At 38.3% G+C, this 19,795-nt stretch overlaps 1 protein-coding gene across 1 annotated transcript in view; it reads right to left on the reverse strand.

The window, feature by feature from the left end:
• The window catches only part of LOC107715401 (neurexin-1-like), a 422,466-nt gene that overhangs the window by 8,127 nt on the left and 394,544 nt on the right, over positions 1-19,795 (reverse strand). Inside the window, exons 21-22 of the mRNA XM_016521533.1 lie at positions 19,371-19,460; positions 15,349-15,677 (exon numbers count right to left, since the gene is read on the reverse strand). Coding sequence (XP_016377019.1) covers positions 15,349-15,677; positions 19,371-19,460 — 419 coding nt within the window. The remainder of the gene's footprint in view (positions 1-15,348; positions 15,678-19,370; positions 19,461-19,795) is intronic.

A 19,795-nucleotide genomic window follows, 5' to 3' on the forward strand; every position in this document is an offset into this window, starting at 1 on the left:
CGTTGGTCTGAATGAAAATGCAAATTCATTCTTTGCCACTAGGTGCAGCTTTTGGAGCGATAAAAATAGCGGTTTCCCCGGCAACAGCATTGCCGCGGGTTGTTTTTCATGTCCGCGGGTTGAAGCGACCCCAATAACGTGATATTTAGCCCTTGGAATACGAATTTTACTGAAGGATCCCCACCGAAAAACGTGTATTTTATCACCCGGAATGCGATTTTTTACCAGGAAACCCCCCTCGAAACGCGATTGGGCTAGTTTTGGGCTAATTTTGAGTAGCAATTGGGTTGCAAAAACCTGGCAACCCTGCCCGGTAACACTGTACACAAAGCAGCACTGCGCTCACAAACGTTGCTTTATCAGGCATTACATGCCTAAAATGAGACCAATCGGACCAATCACCGCAGATTAGCGTCACGCAGGAGGGGGTTTGGAAAAATGAATCGTTGAGCGAATCGTTTGGGAGTCATTGAGCAAGTAAGGTAAAAATAAATGCATGCATATTATAAGACAATGAAAGTGTTTTTTGACCTTGCATGCATCCTGTTGTTGGTGACTCCCAAAACCAAAATATGAACCTTTCATTACCCATAATAGGGGCACTTTAATTGTGTGTATTTAGGATACATAAAATGCTACCAATGAAATTAGCTTTAGGAAGACAAAGGAGTCAATATATTCCAAAAATGCTTAAAATGTCACTTCCACCGCATTCTAAATGGCGTGGCGTAATTGACAGTGTTTGAAATGTCATTTTAAAACACTGTAGCCAAAATTCTTCCAGAAGATGACAGAATTCTTCTGTGATGTATGTCCACTGTTTCAATTGTATTTTCTGAAAGTCCACAAGCTCAAAAGCACCCACGGCTGAAGAAACACCCATTGGTTACTGAGGCATTTGTTCAGCTCTTATGATGCTAGACCAAATGGCTTTGCTGCCCCTTGGTTTGACCTGAGTTTGAATTAACATTCCCGACTCATACCTCACATTCATAAAACATGTAATTGGATCTGGGGCATGACTGATTTGGGCGCATCAGTTTGTCCTTTCCTATCGAGAGGTCAGAACAATTTTGCTGTTCACTCATATGGGCATATTTATCTGTTTGCGAGGCTGGGAGCATCGGCAGAATGAGACTCCCCTTTCGAAGGCTAGATGAGGTATAAGAAGGTATTTATTGATGGTGACACCAGTATGTGCATTCGCGTTCTCTATTTTAATACACACAAACAAAAAACATAGCTAGAGGAATACCTTTTACATATGAATGTAATAAAAACAATCATGGTAAGCATCATAAACTATTAAAGAGTTAATGCAATGAGCTCTAAAGGTTTGTGTGTGGTTTCCATGACTAACTGAATTGGCTTGTAGACAGTCTTAGTCGGTCTGGCTGAAATAGTGCTGTATTGATCTAGTTCACATTTTGCTAGAGTTTTTCTTGTTCTAACTGTTCACCATTGTCAGCTACAAATATTTTAAAACCTCAACTGGGCAGAGTTAAATTACTTATTGAAGCTTATTGAGAAAAACATTCTGTTTCAAAGCCTTTCCAATGTTATTATGCTTAATTTACACCAAATATACAAAAACATTTTGTGTCCTCGACATCCATCAAATACTGATGTAGCTGAACTGCTGAAAACAAAACAAACAAAAAAAAAACCTTAAGACAACCAACCTTAAATATACTGAAAGCACCATCAGGGTTATTTTAAATAAAAAGCCTGCCTTTGAACGATCAAAGCATTTACTGGGAGAAAAGAAAAGCTATGACAAATTTGCTTGTTTTTTGAGTCTGATTTACAAATACTAAAGACTCTGACATTTCGAACTTCTAATTAAAAGACGCATTGCAGCATTAGTTTTGCCTGACTGCGTTTATTAAAGGATAATTAGCACGCTTCTTATCTGCACTTCTGCACAATGCCTATGTGTTTGGTAAGACAAGTTTATTAAGAGCACTGAAATTGCAGGTTGTGTTTTGATGTGTGCATACATTTTTGACAAATACACCATGACTAATTTTTTGACATGGCCAAAAAGAAAGGAGAGGGCACTTTAAATGTCCTAATCCTTAAAAGGGAAGTATAGCATTGTGTCAGCTTGATCAAGGGCTTACTTAACTGACACTATTCACAATGGCACAATTTCCAATGCACCGCAAGAGTGCTGACGTGAGCTGTGATTTACGTGGTGTCGTGAAGGTTCACTTCAAAAGAACCACAAATTTGAAGTCCAATTTGAGGTCATGGAAAAGCAATCTTAGAACAAAAGATTTATGCTGCTGGAGGTATGGACACTTTGATACAAAACAGCACAAGCCACTCAAAATGAGGCTGAAATAATAACATATGTCTGACCCTGCAGCTCTGACTGATTTTCAGAACACTTGATTTGAGTTTGAAATGTACACTGAGTAGATTTGCCCTTCAAATATTCAGATGCTTTTCCTCCACATTCAAGGCCTGATGTGTGCTGCCTGGCTCCCTATTGTCTACAAAGGGAGCATCTTCATTGACAGGGAACATTATAAGTATTTTGGTCCAGAACTCTCTACATAAGTCTATGTTTACCACACAAGCGATCCCCATGGGCTTATTATTACAATTAATTGCAGTAAAGTGTGGCATTAGCATGCTGCTAAACTAACAACAAAATATTCTGCATGGGATTGACTCATTGATTTCAGTAATGTAACAGCATGTAGCTAAACTAGAAACTACATATTGTGTACATAACTGACAATTAATTCATTTCAACAGTGTAACATTAACATGTTGCCAAGCTGATGATGAAATACTGTACATGAGATTGACTCACAACTGACTTTAATTGTGGCATTAGCATGTTGCTAAGCTAATTATGAAATACTCTGCAAGGGACTATATAGAAATACATAGAACCAGGGCTTGACATTAACACCCGCCAACCCGGCAAATGAGGGTGGATTTCAGTAGTGGCATGTGACAGTCACTCCCACTAGCCACTTTGGTGGGTTGAAATTTCAGGATTTCCGGGGGTCCTTAAAGATCCTTAAATTTAGTTGTATCAAATTTAAGGCCATAAAAGTCTTAAATGCCCTAAATGGTACAAGAAATGTCTTTATTATAAATTCAAGAGGTCTTAAATTTGGGGACAGAAAGACAAGAATCGCGATATGATTTAATGTGACGATTAAACTTCAAAAGGCTATAATTTCATTGAATAAATATGAGTGCTACACGTTTCAAAACGCAGCGTGGGTGTTTTTATATGAATGTATCTCTGAAGGGAATTGACTGTTTTCAGAAAACTCTCTATGGCATTTTCATTTTATCTTACCTACTTATAATGCCTGATAAAGTATTGTTTATGACTGCTTTGTGTACAGCCATTACTGGGCAAATCGCTATATTTCTGCCGTTCCAAAAGCGCCACCTGCTGGCAGAAAATGAATGTGCATTTTCAATAGGCCAGTCTGATGTTTTTATTCAGAACAATGTGAAAATCAACCCATACTTTTACGCAGCAAACACGTAGTTGTAAATGTGAACCAGTGGATCGATAAGAAGCTAAAAGGCTTTGCTTCCGGCTTCGCTACCGTTCGGACGTTCTTGCTTACTGCTCTGCGCTTTGCTCCCTGTTTCTGTACTTTTCTCGGATTTTTCTAAGATTTTTACTTCAGCAGATCAGCACAGTGCTCAAACAACACATTTTTGGCACAAACACTAAAACTAAAAACTCTTTGGGACTGGAATAATACTACAAAAAAGGGGACTTTTGCCTCCCCCTGCCAGCAGCTTACATTCCGGAGAAGGGAAAACTCAGCTGTCTACATTCAAACAGACGAGAGAGAGAATGCCTCCTGTTGGATCTACTTGCATGAACTGCCGCAAACTTCTACAAAGGATTGTGGTTCTTGAAACAAAGCTACTTGCTGGACTTCCAAAACGGGCAGAACACTCAGCAGACCGTCATCATTGACCCCCTCAGCATACAACCGGTGAGTCCCATGAATCTAGTGAATCTCAACAGTTTATACCAAGTGTAGAGGAACAAGCCAAAACTGATCGACACACTAATCGATGGCACAAACAGGGAGCGAGAGCCAAAGGTACTCAAGACATCAGATTGCCACGAGTATCTCATATTGCTGCAATAGCATCCTCTACCCCAGATTCGGCTATGACAAGGCTTGCAAACAATGGTATTCTACCACCTCCTATACATCTTGAGAACAGATTTGAAGCATTAATGAATGCGGGTGAGGAATCCCCACATGTGATTAAACATGGATCGTATCAGCCAGCAGCTAACATCGCTACTAACAGGCGCTCAAGGTCGAGCAGACAGGGGCATCTTGAAAACAGATTTGAAGCATTAATGAATGCGGGTGAGGAATCCCCACATGTGATTAAACATGGATCGTATCAGCCAGCAGCTAACATCGCTACTAACAGGCGCTCAAGGTCGAGCAGACAGTGGCATTCAGCTCAGAGCGCAGCCGAGCCCAGAATTCTGATAGTGGGCGACTCCATTATCAGAAACATCAGTAACAGAAATACAACAATATGCTGCTTTCATCAAGCAACCGTCTCTGATGTGAACTGGGAACTCCGGAACATTCTGATGAAGCACAAGACTGCAAATCGAATCATCATCCATGTGGGGAAGAATGATATTCGGAAAGAGCAGTCAGAACTCCTTAAGTAGGATTTCAGTGAACTCTTTGAAACACTTCAAAGACTCAAAGTTCAGTCGTTCATCAGTGGACCACTCCCAACAAGGGGAACTAATATGTTTTCACGGTTGCTTGGGCTGAACACATGGCTACAACGATCTTGCAATATAAAAGGAGTGAATTTCATCGACAACTTTAATCTTTTCTGGGGCCATAGACAACTGTTTAAACTGGATGGCCTCCACCTAAACAAACTTGGTGCAAGAGTGCTAAAGGACAACATCTACTTCTCCATCCGTCATCCTTCAGTAGTGTGTGCCAAACTACTCAACCTGAATGGCACACACACACCTGGACAGAGTATGAGTGACCACAGGACTTCATATCAGCTTCCGAGTCATCATGTGGTTGACACATCCCACAAGGACACTGATAACACCACGCAGCCACAACAAGCACTGCTCATGGACACCATCCCGGCTGAGCCCTTCCCACAGAGCTCATCACAGACAGACTGTGACGTATCAGAACAGCTCCAAGACTCAGCACCCAAGGACGACTTTCTGGAAAACAGCCAGGGAAGCCAGGACAACATATCACAGCCACCGGAAACAACAGAGCTAGAGCCCCGCTCACCAGACACATTATTCCTCTCTCCAACATCTCCACTTCTAAGCTTCTCACAGAAAATGGAGGAACTGGTTTATGCTGGGACCAGACTCTCCCACTCTTTTGCTGCAAGCCCCCAGATATCAACTAAAAAACGGCGGGCCCCACAACCACCAAAGCCTGTGGGCCCAGCTCGTCTTCCTCCTCCTGTGAGAGCTCTCCGGCCGCTGCCACAGCGCCAGGGCCCAAACCCTCCATCTGCTGTAGGTGAACCAAAAACATCTGATAGCAGCTCTCAGTGATATGTGTTGGGTCCCCGCTTTGATAGCAGCAACATTCACAACTGTTTACAGAACAAGCGAGAACCCAGTGTGCCTATTCTCTATTTCTGTTTTATCACGTGATAAAAAAGTCTAAGGCCTTCTCAAGCCGTACGGCTGACTCATCTAATCTGCGGCCTATTATGCGTCAAACTAAGATTGCTGTAAAGACACAAAGCAATGCCATCAAGTTAGCATTTTTAAACATTCGCTCACTAAAAAATAAATCATTTCTAATCAATGACTTAATAACCACAAACAACCTGGATTTTATGTTTCTAAACGAAACATGGCTAGAAGACAGCTGTAGTGCAACGGTCCTCAATGAAACAGCCCCTCCTAACTTTACTTTCATGAGTGTTTGCAGGACTGTTAGGAGAGGTGGAGGTGTAGCTGCTCTATTTAAAGATGTCTATCAATGCAAGCAAGTATCATTTGGTCAGTACTTGTCTTTTGAATATCTAGGGATTGTGTTGAAAGGTGCTCCACGCATTCTGTTTATCATTATTTACAGGCCTCCAAAATACTCTCCAGCCTTTGCTGAAGAGTTCACAGAAATGCTATCAATGATTTCCTCAGAGTTTGACTGTTTTGCTATTGCAGGGGATTTTAATATTCACATAGATAATGCAGAAAACAAAACTACAAAAGAAATTATAACTGTTTTAAACACTTTTGACCTGATTCAGCATGTGCATGAACCCACACACAATCGTGGACATACTCTAGATTTAATCATCAGTAGAGGTCTAAACATTTCATCCATTGTTATTAAGGACGTAGCACTATCTGATCACTTCTGTATTTTCTTTAATATATTGATCTCTGTTACCACTGAATCTAGATCTGTCTCTGTCAGAAAGAGATGCATTAACGAAAACACTAGTGTGCTATTTATGGAGGCTATATCTTTAACACCAAGCATTTCTGCAGACTCTGTTGATCTTCTCCTTGATTCCTTTAACTCAAAAGTTAAGAATGTTATTGATAATATTGCTCCTGTAAAAGTCAGTAAGAAGTCTGGCAGACAGAAATCAGCTTGGAGAAAATCAACAGCAGTTCAGAGTATGAAAAGACAATGCAGAAAAGCAGAACGGATGTGGCGGAAGACGAAACTTGAAATCCACTATAGCATATATAAAGATAGCCTTCGTGCTTTCAATGTGGAACTAGGCAAAGCTAGACAGTCATTCTTCTCAAACCTTATAAACAGTAACTTAAACAACACTCGCACTCTTTTTGCTACTGTTGAGAGACTGACAAACCCCCCAAGTCAGATTGCCAGTGAAATGCTCTCCGACAGCAAATGCAATGAGTTTGCTTCCTTCTTTTCTGAGAAGATCAATAATATCAGGAAGGCGATTAGCACATCCCCAAGTTATGCAGAGGTTAGACAGATTCGACCACAATATCAAAAAGAAGATACTATGTCTGCTTTTGAAGAAATTGATAGCAAAATTTTGGAAGAAATAGTACAGCACCTTAAATCGTCAACCTGCTATCTTGACACACTTCCCACATATTTTTTCAAAAGGGTGCTTAACTGTTTGGAAGCAGATCTCTTAGAAGTGGTGAACGCCTCACTTCTTTCTGGGACTTTTCCAAACTCCCTGAAAACTGCAGTTGTTAAACCCCTTCTGAAAAAGAGCAATCTTGATAACACCATATTGAGCAACTATAGACCAATATCAAACCTTCCTTTTATAGGAAAGATTATTGAAAAGGTAGTCTTTAATCAGCTGAACAAATACTTAAACTCAAATGGATACCTGGACAATTTTCAATCTGGTTTTCGACCGCATCACAGCACAGAGACAGCGCTCATTAAGATAATAAATGATATTCGCTTAAATTCTGAATCTGGCAAAATATCAGTGCTGGTACTACTAGATCTCAGTGCTGCGTTTGACACTGTCGATCATAACATACTACTAGAGAGACTGGAAAACTGGGTCGGGCTTTCTGGGATGGCAATCAAATGGTTCAGGTCATACTTAGAAGGGAGAGGTTATTATGTGAGTATAGGAGAGCATAAGTCTAAGTGGACGTCCATGACATGCGGAGTCCCACAAGGCTCAATTCTTGCACCGCTCTTGTTTAGCCTGTATATGCTCCCACTAAGTCAAATAATGAGAAAGAACCAAATCGCCTATCACAGCTATGCAGATGATACCCAGATTTACCTAGCCTTATCTCCAAATGACTACAGCCCCATTGACTCCCTCTGCCAATGCATTGATGAAATTAACAGTTGGATGTGCGAGAACTTTCTTCAGTTAAACAAGGAAAAAACTGAAGTCATTGCATTTGGAAACAAAGATGAAGTTCTCAAGGTGAATGCATACCTTGACTCTAGGGGTCTAACAACTAAAAATAAAGTCAGGAATCTTGGTGTGATTCTGGAGACAGACCTTAGTTTCAGTAGTCATGTCAAAGCAGTAACTAAATCAGCATACTATCATCTCAAAAACATTGCAAGAATTAGATGTTTTGTTTCCAGTCAAGACTTGGAGAAACTTGTTCATGCCTTTATCACCAGCAGGGTGGACTATTGTAATGGTCTCCTCACCGGCCTTCCCAAGAAGACCATTAGACAGCTGCAGCTCATCCAGAACGCTGCTGCCAGAATTCTGACTAGAACCAGAAAATCTGAGCATATTACACCAGTCCTCAGGTCCTTACACTGGCTTCCCTAAGTGGACGTCCATGACATGCAGAGTCCAACAAGGCTCAATTCTTGCACCGCTCTTGTTTAGCCTGTATATCCTCCCACTAAGTCAAATAATGAAAAAGAACCAAATTGCCTATCACAGTTATGCTGATGATACCCAGATTTACCTAGCCTTATCTCCAAATGACTACAGCCCCATTGACTCCCTCTGCCAATGCATTGATGAAATTAACAGTTGGATGTGCGAGAACTTTCTTCAGTTAAACAAGGAAAAAACTGAAGTCATTGCATTTGGAAACAAAGATGAAGTTCTCAAGGTGAATGCATACCTTGACTCTAGGGGTCAAACAATCAAGTCAGAAGGCTTAACAACGGTATCACCGTCAGCACCGTCTATCGCGGCAAGCCTAGTTCCTGTTTGCAATACAACACTACTGTGTTGTAACATGGTGAAGTACAGTTGTACTGGGCAGCGCTGGTAAAATGACGCTGCCCTCTCGTGACGCTATGCTCTGCTCACATGCTCTGATAAAAATAGTTTTGTAGGACTATAAATTATTTGGATAATTAAACAAAAAAAATTCAGGTAAATCTGATTCTGTTGCATAGAACTGAAGAAAAATAATATATTGATATTTAATATTAATATATTTTCTGTCCAATTTTTTTTCAGTAAAAGTGAGATTATTTTATTGGCTTGTATTTTTTTATTCAATTCAGTATCATTAAAATTATTGGGTTAAATTAAAAAGTCTTACTAATTTATTTTATATAATTTAATCAAATAAAAAAATTATTATTAAAAAGCATTTTCGGTCTCGGTTTTCGGCAATGTGCATCCAGAATTTTCTGTTTCCGTTTCGGCCCAGAATTTTCATTTTGGTGCATCCTTAGTTTGAACAATTCCTTTAAAATCCATTACTTGCTCACTGGACCGCAGTTTATTATACCTTACTGTTCATCCAAGCAGATTTCCTAACCCTAGTTTTTGGTGTCAAATAACTCCAGGAGTCCTGTCTGAGATAAATCCCGGCGGGATAATGACTCAGATGCGAGCTGTCACGGGAACAGTCAGATCCATAAGTGTATTAGCAGAACAGTGGGAACTGTCATTAGACTGATGACTTACAATACCACCTCCAGTTTAACAAAACAAGACAAAAAATAACTAGCACAGCCAGCAGGACTGATGTTAACTGCGCAATTATGTTTAAATGCTCCCTTTATTTCATTACCTACAGTTAGTGTCTAAAATTTAAATGACCGAGGGGGGTTAAATATACTCCTTTAGTTCTGTAGGGATCTAAAAGTTCTCGCTGAAATTGCAAACAGTCAGGTGAGGATGCCAGCCCCGCAGTTGGAATCAGCTTCCAGAAGAGATCAGATGTGCTAAAACATTAGTCACATTTAAATCTAGACTAAAAAAACTCATCTTTTTAGCTGTGCATTTATCGAATGAGCATTGTGCGATGTCCGAACTGATTGCACTGTATTTTATGTATGTATAATCATTTTCTATTTTTAACTGTCTTAAATTCATTTTAAATAAATTTTTAAATCATCTTCAAAGTTTTTAAATTCCTTGTTTTATTTTTGTGATTATAATTTTTTTTAATGATTATTTTACTTTCTTCTATGTAAAGCACTTTGAATTACCATTGTGTACGAAATGTGCGATATAAATAAACTTGCCTTGCCTTCTAAAAAAAATCTAATCAATTAAGACAAGATATATTTATATGTTTTAAATTAATATCGTTTTAATCTAAAATGAATATAAACTTTAATCATATAAAACATAATTTCCCAACAAATCAAAAAAAATTGTGGCCAGTGAAAATGCTGAGTGGCTAGTAACTTTGAAAAACCACTAGCCACAGTGGCTGGTGAGCAAAAAAGTTCCTGCATAGAACACACAAATATTGGTAACATAATCAATTTGAACTACACATAGAAATGTTCTTTTAAATGTCTTTTTTACACTGTGCAATGGTAATATAGTTCATAAATGAATGAATTTGTAGTCTAGACACAGTGTTTGGTGCTCTTCCATATAAATGTCTTACTCATCTTGGGGAGAAGAGGAGAGGAGTGGTGCACTGGGACTTCCTCGGCACTAAGCTGTCTCACTCAAATCCCCATTTCCCTGCTATTGCTTTGTATGACTATTTACAACCAGGACAGCGTGGATTAGGAGTGATTCACAGCGCACACGTGAGAGAATCCACGCCTGTCCTCATTTAGGCTAATACGTGCCGCTAGTGGCTATGGATCTTGGCAGTTTCACTATGATTGACACTGATTGTTATTGAGCTTGCCCTTTATTCTTATCAACGTGCATCTCCTGATCAATAGAGTTGAACACCACATGAATAAAGGCTGACAGTGGGGGAGGCAAACACTCCTAACTTGCCACCAATATGTGATGAATGGGGGGCCGAGACAACACACATGTCAGATATGACACTCAATATCCTCCATATTAATAGCCTTGTGCTCCAGCGTTTTACAGATGCTGCTTGAGGTTAATACTTGTTTTTAGGCTGTCAAAAGACATGAAAAATTGCTGGGCTAGTAACAACAATGGTCAGTCTATGCGTTCATGACATATATATATATACACACACACACACACACACACACAGAGCTGGGTAGATTACTTACAAATTGTAGTCCATTACTGATTACAGATTACATGATGAAAATTGTAGTTAATAAAGTAATCTAGATTACTCACTTAGGTAATGTATTCTGACTACTTTTTAGATTACATTTTATCTAACTTACTTTAAACTTACCATTAAACATACCATATTGATATGAAAAAGGAAAGAGCAAGAAAATATATTCCATTTTTTGATATCAACATCATAATACGCATTAAACATTACATTAAATCAGGGCTTCCCAAACTGGTCTTAATGTAAGAACTGTAGTGGGTTTGTGAGTTGATAAAATACTAATAATTAATTAAATCATAAAAATGTAAAATAAATTATTTAATTTTGAACACTAAAAATAGAAATATTTAATTTGTTTACCTGCATGTCAGTGTGACCATTAAGTGACATCTAACTGTAAACATGCAAATGTGTTGTTAAATTATTGAAATATTAACTTCCTCAGAGATATTTCATGTAAATATTTTATGTCAGAGGGGTCTGGCTGACATAAACGTTTGGGAATCCCTTTGTGGGAATCCTTTGCATGGATCACAAAATTACTTACATGACATTTACATGGCCATTTTATATTGTGAATATAAAAAGCTAAATGGTGTGACACAGGATTTTTAGACAGGAAAATTTAAAAGAGAAAAAAGAAGAATTAGGGAGAATCAATAAATTAAGAATGATTTACTGCCATTGTGTGAATAATACGTAATCCATAAAAAAGTAACTGTAATCTGATTATGAGCATTATAAAATGTAATATACTCTAAATACGAGTACCTGATTTTGGGAAGCTGATTACGTTATCCAGATGGCATGTAATCAGTTACTACCAAGCTCTGTATATATATATATATTCAGTATATGAAGTGTTTTTGAATTCATTGTTTTTATTGAGTTGCTTTATATTTATATAAACTTATTGCAAATTTAAGAGACATTTATGGTGCATTTTTAACAATCTAAAATTAAAAAAATATAAAACAATATATATACACTAGAGATCAACCGATATATCGATTTACCGATATTTTTCCCGATATTTAAGCATTTTACCATAATCGGATATCGGTTTTGTAATATCGGATTTACCGATAAACGCCGCCATCTTGTGGGTGTTTTCAGAATTGCACACAGGATCGCCATTACAGCGCATCTGAGGGGAGGGGAGACAACGGCGTGCACAGGTAAAGTATACTTACTTGCTTTGCTATAATTAGCAAACTTTATTTAACATAACAGCCATTAATGCACAAATTAGATGTGTTTCATAAATGCCTGAAATGTAGCTTGGCTCGAAGAAATAGAGACGAACTCACAGAGTCATGGTTCCTGCCTCCTGTAGTCTAGTTTGTCGGTTATTGTGAATGTTACCCTGAGTGTGTGTGTCTCATCTACCCGTATCTGCCTTGTTGTCTCTACATTAAACATCCTTATTTGAATCCCTGTCGTCCTCGTCATCCTGCCTGCCTCCACACACCTTGACCGTGACAACACAACCTTATGGAAATTAATTATTTATTATCTCCGCGAGCGACCGCTGTTTGAGTATAGTTCTGTGTAAATGCACAGATAAACAGCGCTTTGTCAGCAGGTATTTCATAATCTAGAACGACAAAAACATTATTAATAATTCTGATATAACATACCAGTTGAGAAATAATACGATGTTTTGTTTGTTATATTTCAATATTCCAGAGAATATTATTCAGTTATTTAACATTATCCAGCGAATTATTCTTCACTCTTTAGCCTATTAAACAGCTTATAAATCTACTAAAACTGTAGTTTAAAATGAAGTATTACATTTCTGCATGCAGTTTTAAAGTTGATATGACTTTAATTTATTTTCTCCATTTGAAAACATTAGACATTCTACATTTATTTTGCTTATTGTTAACATTAGTGTTGCTGCTGATGCTTTTTATAAATAAAATTATTTTTTGTAATATGAAGATTAAAATTAACATGAAAGACTACTAATTTTCAACACTTTTTTTTTAAAGATGACTGAGAGGAAAAACCAAAGTGAAGTATGGACTTACTTCACTCAGTCATTGCCAGGGCTGGCAGTTTGCAAAGAATGCCAAATGAATGTGAGCATGGGGTCAAAATCTAAAATAACAAAAAATACCTCCAACCTGTGGACCCACCTAAAGATACATCACTTAACTATCTTTGATGAGGCAAAGAAAAAAAGAGATGCTGAAGAGGAAAATACATCAAGCCACATTCAAGCTTCTCTTCCTATGATGTTTGATAAGCAGACAAAGTGGAAGACATCTGATGTCCGCTCAAAAAAACTAGACAGGCTGATTACAGAAATGATTGCTACAGACAATCAGCCTTTCAACTTTGTTGAAAATAAAGGCTTCCAGAGACTCATGGCTACTGCAGGACCAAGTTATACTCTAAAGAGTGAGAAGTTCTACAGAACAGAGGTGTTCCCCAGTATTCACAGCAGTATCGTTGAGAAGGTTAAAGCACTGCTAAAACCTGATAAAGCAGGTTATAGCTTGGCTTTTACCACAGACTGCTGGTCCGGTACAACTGAATCCCTCATGAGTCTCACATGCCATTTCATTGATGATCAATGGATTCGCAGACAAGTAATTCTAAACACAAAAGCAATGACTGGATCACACACTGGGGAGTACATTAGTGAGATGTTCTTGGGAATGCTGGAAGAATGGGAAATTGACAAAGACAGAGTGGTTCTTGTTCTCAGGGACAGTGGTGCTAACATTGTCAAAGGTATGAGAATTGCTGAACTGCCTGACATGAGCTGCAGTGCCCACATATTACAGCTTGTTGTCAATGATGGCCTCAACTCACAAAGAGCTGTCCAAAATATTCTGTCAGTGCTGAAAAGCTGTGCTACCCATTTTAATCATTCCTTACTAGCCAAACAGTGTTTAGCAGTGATCCAGCAGGACCTTCGGCTACCTGCACATTCCATCATTCAGGCTGTGCCAACCCGATGGAATTCCACCTTGCACATGCTGGTCAGGATGCTAGAGCAAAAAAGGGCTTTGAACATATATGCCAGTGAGCATGGTGGGTTCACTAGCCTGAGTATTCTGTCAGTGCTGAGAAGCTGTGCTACCCATTTTAATCATTCCTTACTAGCCAAACAGCGTTTAGCAGTGATCCAGCAGGACCTTCGGCTACCTGCACATTCCATCATTCAGGCTGTGCCAAACCGATGGAATTCCACCGTGCACATGCTGGTCAGGATGCTAGAGCAAAAAAGGGCTTTGAACATATATGCCAGTGAGCATGGTGGGTTCACTAGCCTGAGTGCTGAGCAGTGGAATATTGTCAGTAATCTTATTGACACCCTTTCTCCAGTGGAAGAGGTCACTCTTGAGATGAGCCACTACGGTATCGTATCGGTTCTAAAAAAATCTATATCGGTCGATCACTAATATACACACTGATAAATATACAGTAAATCGTACAGTAAAATAATCAGAGATTTCAGAATCAATTGTGATTCGATCCTATTCAGAATATTTTGTTTTTGTTTTAGCCAATATGCTAATATTACAATATCGAAATCAATTGTAAGACAATGCCATACTGAATATTTTGTTGTTTAGCAATATGCCACTGTTACACTACTGAAATTGTGAGAATGATTTGTGATAGTCCTGAACATGCTATAGTGTTTTCTAGTTAACAAAAAAGTAAAAAAAAAATAATACAAAAAAATATTATGAACTGATAACAAAGTTTTGAATTCATTGTTTTCATTGAGGTGCTTTATATTTAATTTATAAATTTCAAACTATTATTACAAACCTAAAAGATAAATGTATGTAGCATTTTTCAACAATCTATAATTAAAAATATATTTTTCCTGACACATATAACCGTAAAATAAACAAAAACATTTTCTCTAAGTCCTTTAATCAGAGTAAAAAAAATGATGTCAAACTGGAAATCTGACATATGGATAGAAATTTAATCATTTTGTTTAAAGTGTTTGCTTTCACAAGAAAATTGCCACAGCTCTGAATATGTTTCTCGAGGCTTAGAAAATAATGACTTGAGAAAACTGCAGGACCGTTCAAAGGAAATGTGACTAGTAAAATACTATGTGTGGGAGGAATGAAAGGAAAAGCATATGTGGGGGAGATAAATCCCGATACATGCGAATCTGAGCATTATGATTCTTGTCCTTCTGGGCCTTCCAGATGCAGAGTGACGGCTCTTTTTAAAGCAATAAATTACAGATTTTTTACCCCCGGGGTGGTCTGTCCTGTCAGCTCTTTTAATGCTGATACCAACTGGACATCTTGTAAAACAAAACTCTTCATAAACGCAACAAAATCCCTCATTCAGGAGACACGGGCCAACAAGAAACCTGTCTTTCTGGATGAATACACCTTCCACCGTCCCATCCTTACCTGTGCAATACTGTCCTTCAGGCTAGGAGAGCGCTGTCTACGGGTGGTGGTAGTGGCCATGGTGGTGGTGGTCTCCATTATGGTGGTGGACATATCCGCCGCAGCTGGAGGGGTGGCCGAGGTGGTCTCTGTGGACAGGACGGAGGGTGCGTCCCCAACCAAACGCAGGTTTCCTGTCACCTGCACGTTCGGATCCCCCTCGGCGGCCAGTTTTAGAACTTGCAGCCCGTTGTAGTACAGGCCTGAGATCTGGCCCTGGAACGGCCGTCCCTTATCCTGACCTCCCACCTTTATGGCCGCCTGGCTGTTGAAGATAGTCAACTGTCGACCTGTGATGGATCAGAGAGGAGATGGAAAGAGAGCAAGATATAGAGAAAGAGAGAGAGAGAGTAGTGTGACAGCAAGGAGAGACAGAGAAGCAAAAAGTGACCATCAGTACAGGCTGATTTTGGCGTCACCGGCAAGATGTGTCTAAATCAGCTGATAACACTTTTAACATTTGAACCTGCTGATGGTAATCTCCAATTCTAATGGCTGCCGTTGCTGACCCGGTTAGTGCAGGGGATAAAATGTTGTATTAAACATGATGCCAAAGATTAATCCTGAAACCTTAGGTGGCTCCTCTATGAGGGTCAGATCGAGGAGGAATGGAAGAGCCCCTATCATTATAGAATAATGGCTGTATATTGTCATTTGAGTCTCATTATAGTCTCATTAAACTAGTAGGGCTTGAGCTGTGGATAATTAACTGAATAAGGAGGACCAAATTGGAAAACAATATTTATGAGTATGTAAAGAGTTTTGGATATGTTTTATTCAGAGACAGAGGCCTCATTGATGCTAATCTACATGAATAAGTGTCATCTGCCAGCTCAAATGCTAATGTGTCACTGAGGCAAGAGGAGTTTCTCCTCCAGCCCACGAATACACATACATAGGGGCGCGCACACACACACACACACACACACACACACACACACACTATGCCTCTGCATTGAGGATTTCGTCCCCTGAATCTCCATTGAGTTGTCACAGAGTCGTTTCATTTAGAATATACCACTGGTTGAATTGATCATAAAAAAACAAGAAATCTAAACCACTATTATGAAATCTTTAAAGCTGCGACAGGTAGTCACAGCGCTACATGTTTAATTCAAGTGGTTTTGAATTATAACAGTGAATGTTACGAAATCTGGCTAAAGTTTAGATATAATTTAATGCCAACAAAACCTTCAGAATTACTACTTAGAGAGGAAAAGGATGGTTAACTCAAAGTGCCATTTCCTTTGGCCTCTGAGAGCTGGACTGCCGCCATCCATTTAATCCTGATGAACAGGTACTCTGACACAGTTGATTATGAAGTGGACAGTTGTTATCCCCTCTGTGAGAGCCACTTAATGCTTAATAATGAAGGGTTGCCATTTAACACAAGCAGGGTCTCAATTTTAACAGTTGAAAATAACCAAGTTTGACATGAGAGTGGAGATTAAAAGACCATAATCTTGGAAAGGCATGTCGTAATAGAGTGGGTAGAAGCCAGATGGCCACTTTCCAATTGCACATGTTCTTTTATCGTACAGTGGAAAGATTATTCTGATTAATGAGAATAATAGCCATTTGCCATTTGCCATATCACCCTGTAGCCCAAGACTGGTTACCCCACTGAAGCTAAGCAGGGCTGAGCCTGGTCAGTAGATATTTTAGGAAGATATTTAAATATTTATATTTTGAGAACTGTTTTTGCCTATACATTGAAAGTGAATGGGGACCAAATGACACTGGACCATAATGACTTTTTTTTATTTTTTATATATTTTATCGATTTAGCAGTGTTGAAAGAAAAATGATATATGATATAAAATGATTTATTTTCTTTTTTTATTCAGTCACTGGAATAAAGCAACCAGGACAGTATCTAAAATTTCTCCTGTTGTGTCCTGCGGGACATTTGTGACCCAGGACCACAAAACCAGTCACAAGGGTCAATTTTGTGAAATTGAGATTTATACATCATATTGATCTAGCTTTCCATTGATGTATGGTATAATATTTGGCTGAGATACAACAATTTGAAAATCTGGAATCTGAGGGTGCAAAAAAAAAATCGAAATATTGAGAAAATCGCCTTTCATAGTTGTCCAAATGAAGTTCTTAGCAATGCATATTACTAATCAAAAATTATGTTTTGATATATTTACGGTAGGAAATTTACAAAATATCCTTATGGAATATGATATTTACTTAATATCCTAATGATTTTTGGCATAAAGGAAAAAACGATAATTTTGACCCATACAATGTATTGCTGGTTATTGCTACAAATATACCCCAGCGACTTATGATTTGTGGTACAGGGTCACATTTGTATAAATAACAACAGAATATTCATATTTAGGTGCATTACACCTGCTATTTAAAAATGTGCAATGAGATTTAATTTCCTCGTATGTCTGGCATAAAAGCAAAAAGGTTTTTCTGTGATTAATTTAAGGTTAGACAGATCTTTTCTTTACGTCTTAAATGTGAGACCCAGCAACAGTGGTTAGAACATCTGGTTAGGAGAATGAGGAGACCAAAGAGCCTTTGAGATAGAGTGCAAGAGGCACAGACAAATTCCTCACACAAAGACCAGTCACTCAGTAAAATGTACCATTCATACAGGACACAGACTTGATGTATGAGGGCTTTGTGTCATTATCATTACTTATAGATTAGAACTGATAAATAATTGCACATGTTAAAGGGACATTGTTAATCACATCTGAATGTGCAAAGGCTGACAGCAATTTTCCTCTCATTTGGTTACGAAAATGTCTTTCATTAATATTTAGACTGTTTAACCCTCTGAGTTAGTTCGATTTAGGGGGGTTTAAGACAATTAGCTTTAGTTTAACGCCCTATTTATATCAAACAGTGGAAGTCAAATCAGAACATGAGGAAATGCTCATCGCAAATATATACATTTAAAAATATATATTGATAAAGGATGTTAGTTGGATGCACAAGGGAGAGCTAAACGTCTGAAAATGACTTTTAGACAAATGTAGAACTGAACTTTGGATCACGTTATACTCTGCATGTTATCGAGTTCAATCAACGAAGATATGCAGACTTAGAAAGGTCAGTTTTCAGTAAAAAAAGAGTGCACGCGTATTTGTTTTACACTTAACATTTAGATGTGATGTTAGCTCAGCGAATGAACAGAAAAGGAAGTTTGCATATAGATGAAAAAGGTGCAACCAACCAAAAAGTCTGATAACTTACACATACAGTAGAGCATTAATGCCCAATATTCTTTGATAATGTGCTGATGCAGGTGTCTGAGATTATTTATGCACTTTAATAACATAGAAAGTTTCTTGGGGAAAGTCGAATACCATTTACAGATGTCTCACGGGTCCAAAGATTATGACACAGTTAAGTTTTAGACTATCATGCAAACGGTCCAAATAATATAATCTATAATTGTTTTTTATTCATTACACTCAAAGGGTTAAAGGGGATTTTGAAACTTTATTCTGATTTTAGTGTTAGAAGGAGACAAAAAGCAATAGTCCCTTTAACTGCATGGGATTGGAAAATATAAATCTATATTTTATAGTTAAAGTGTTTTTAAATACCCTTGCTTCAAAATTAGCGAAGTCAGAGGGGATCACAGAAGGAAAACATAAGACAGCAAAAAAATAAACTATTTACAGACAGTTGTTGCAGTTATGGAGCGTTGTTAGAGGGTTAGTCAGGGTTATGTTTAAGATTAAACCTTAATCTCTGAAGCGGTGCAGTTCTAACTTTGTGAAGGACATGATCTGGAAAGCACAAGCCACATGGAGAGGACCGATTGGATTTTCATTGTGAGTGGGCAGCCACAATTCACGGTTTGTTTTGGCCCACAATATGCCAATGCAAAGTCTTTGGTTTTAGGAGGTTTCATTCAAAATGGCTTGTAGCTTTGTGGTTTTAAGGGAACTGCGCCTCTTACAGAGCCTTAATGAGTCATTGTTTAATTAATCCATTTTTATTACCTTTGTCGAGTAGCCACTCGTCAACTACCCGACCAAGTCTGTATGGAATTCTTTGCCTGGCTATAGCAAGCCGTTCATTATCAATGTTCCCTTCAAAGAATTTAGAGAGACAGATAAGAGGTTAATATCTGGAAGTTCAAGCGTCACATGGTTAAAAACATGGCAACAAGACTATCAAGTTTAGCAAGTTAGGAAGTCTAAACGAGCTTTATGCTGGTAGTTATGTGGTTTTAAGGTGGATTCTTAGTTATTAGACAGTTTAGAAGCTTGAGACTAATTAGAGCATGTTTAATTCTGTTTAGAAAGCTTTGAGGACATATTTAGTGATCGTTTATCTTCTAATTTTGGTCCGGTTGATTGTGATGTCATCTTAGCGAATAATACTTGAGGAAAATTTCATACAATCAATAGGACAACAATGATAT

Source organism: Sinocyclocheilus rhinocerous, unplaced genomic scaffold (genome assembly GCF_001515625.1).
Source record: "Sinocyclocheilus rhinocerous isolate Xijiao unplaced genomic scaffold, SAMN03320098_v1.1 scaffold299, whole genome shotgun sequence".
Classification (NCBI taxonomy): Eukaryota; Metazoa; Chordata; class Actinopteri; order Cypriniformes; family Cyprinidae; genus Sinocyclocheilus; species Sinocyclocheilus rhinocerous.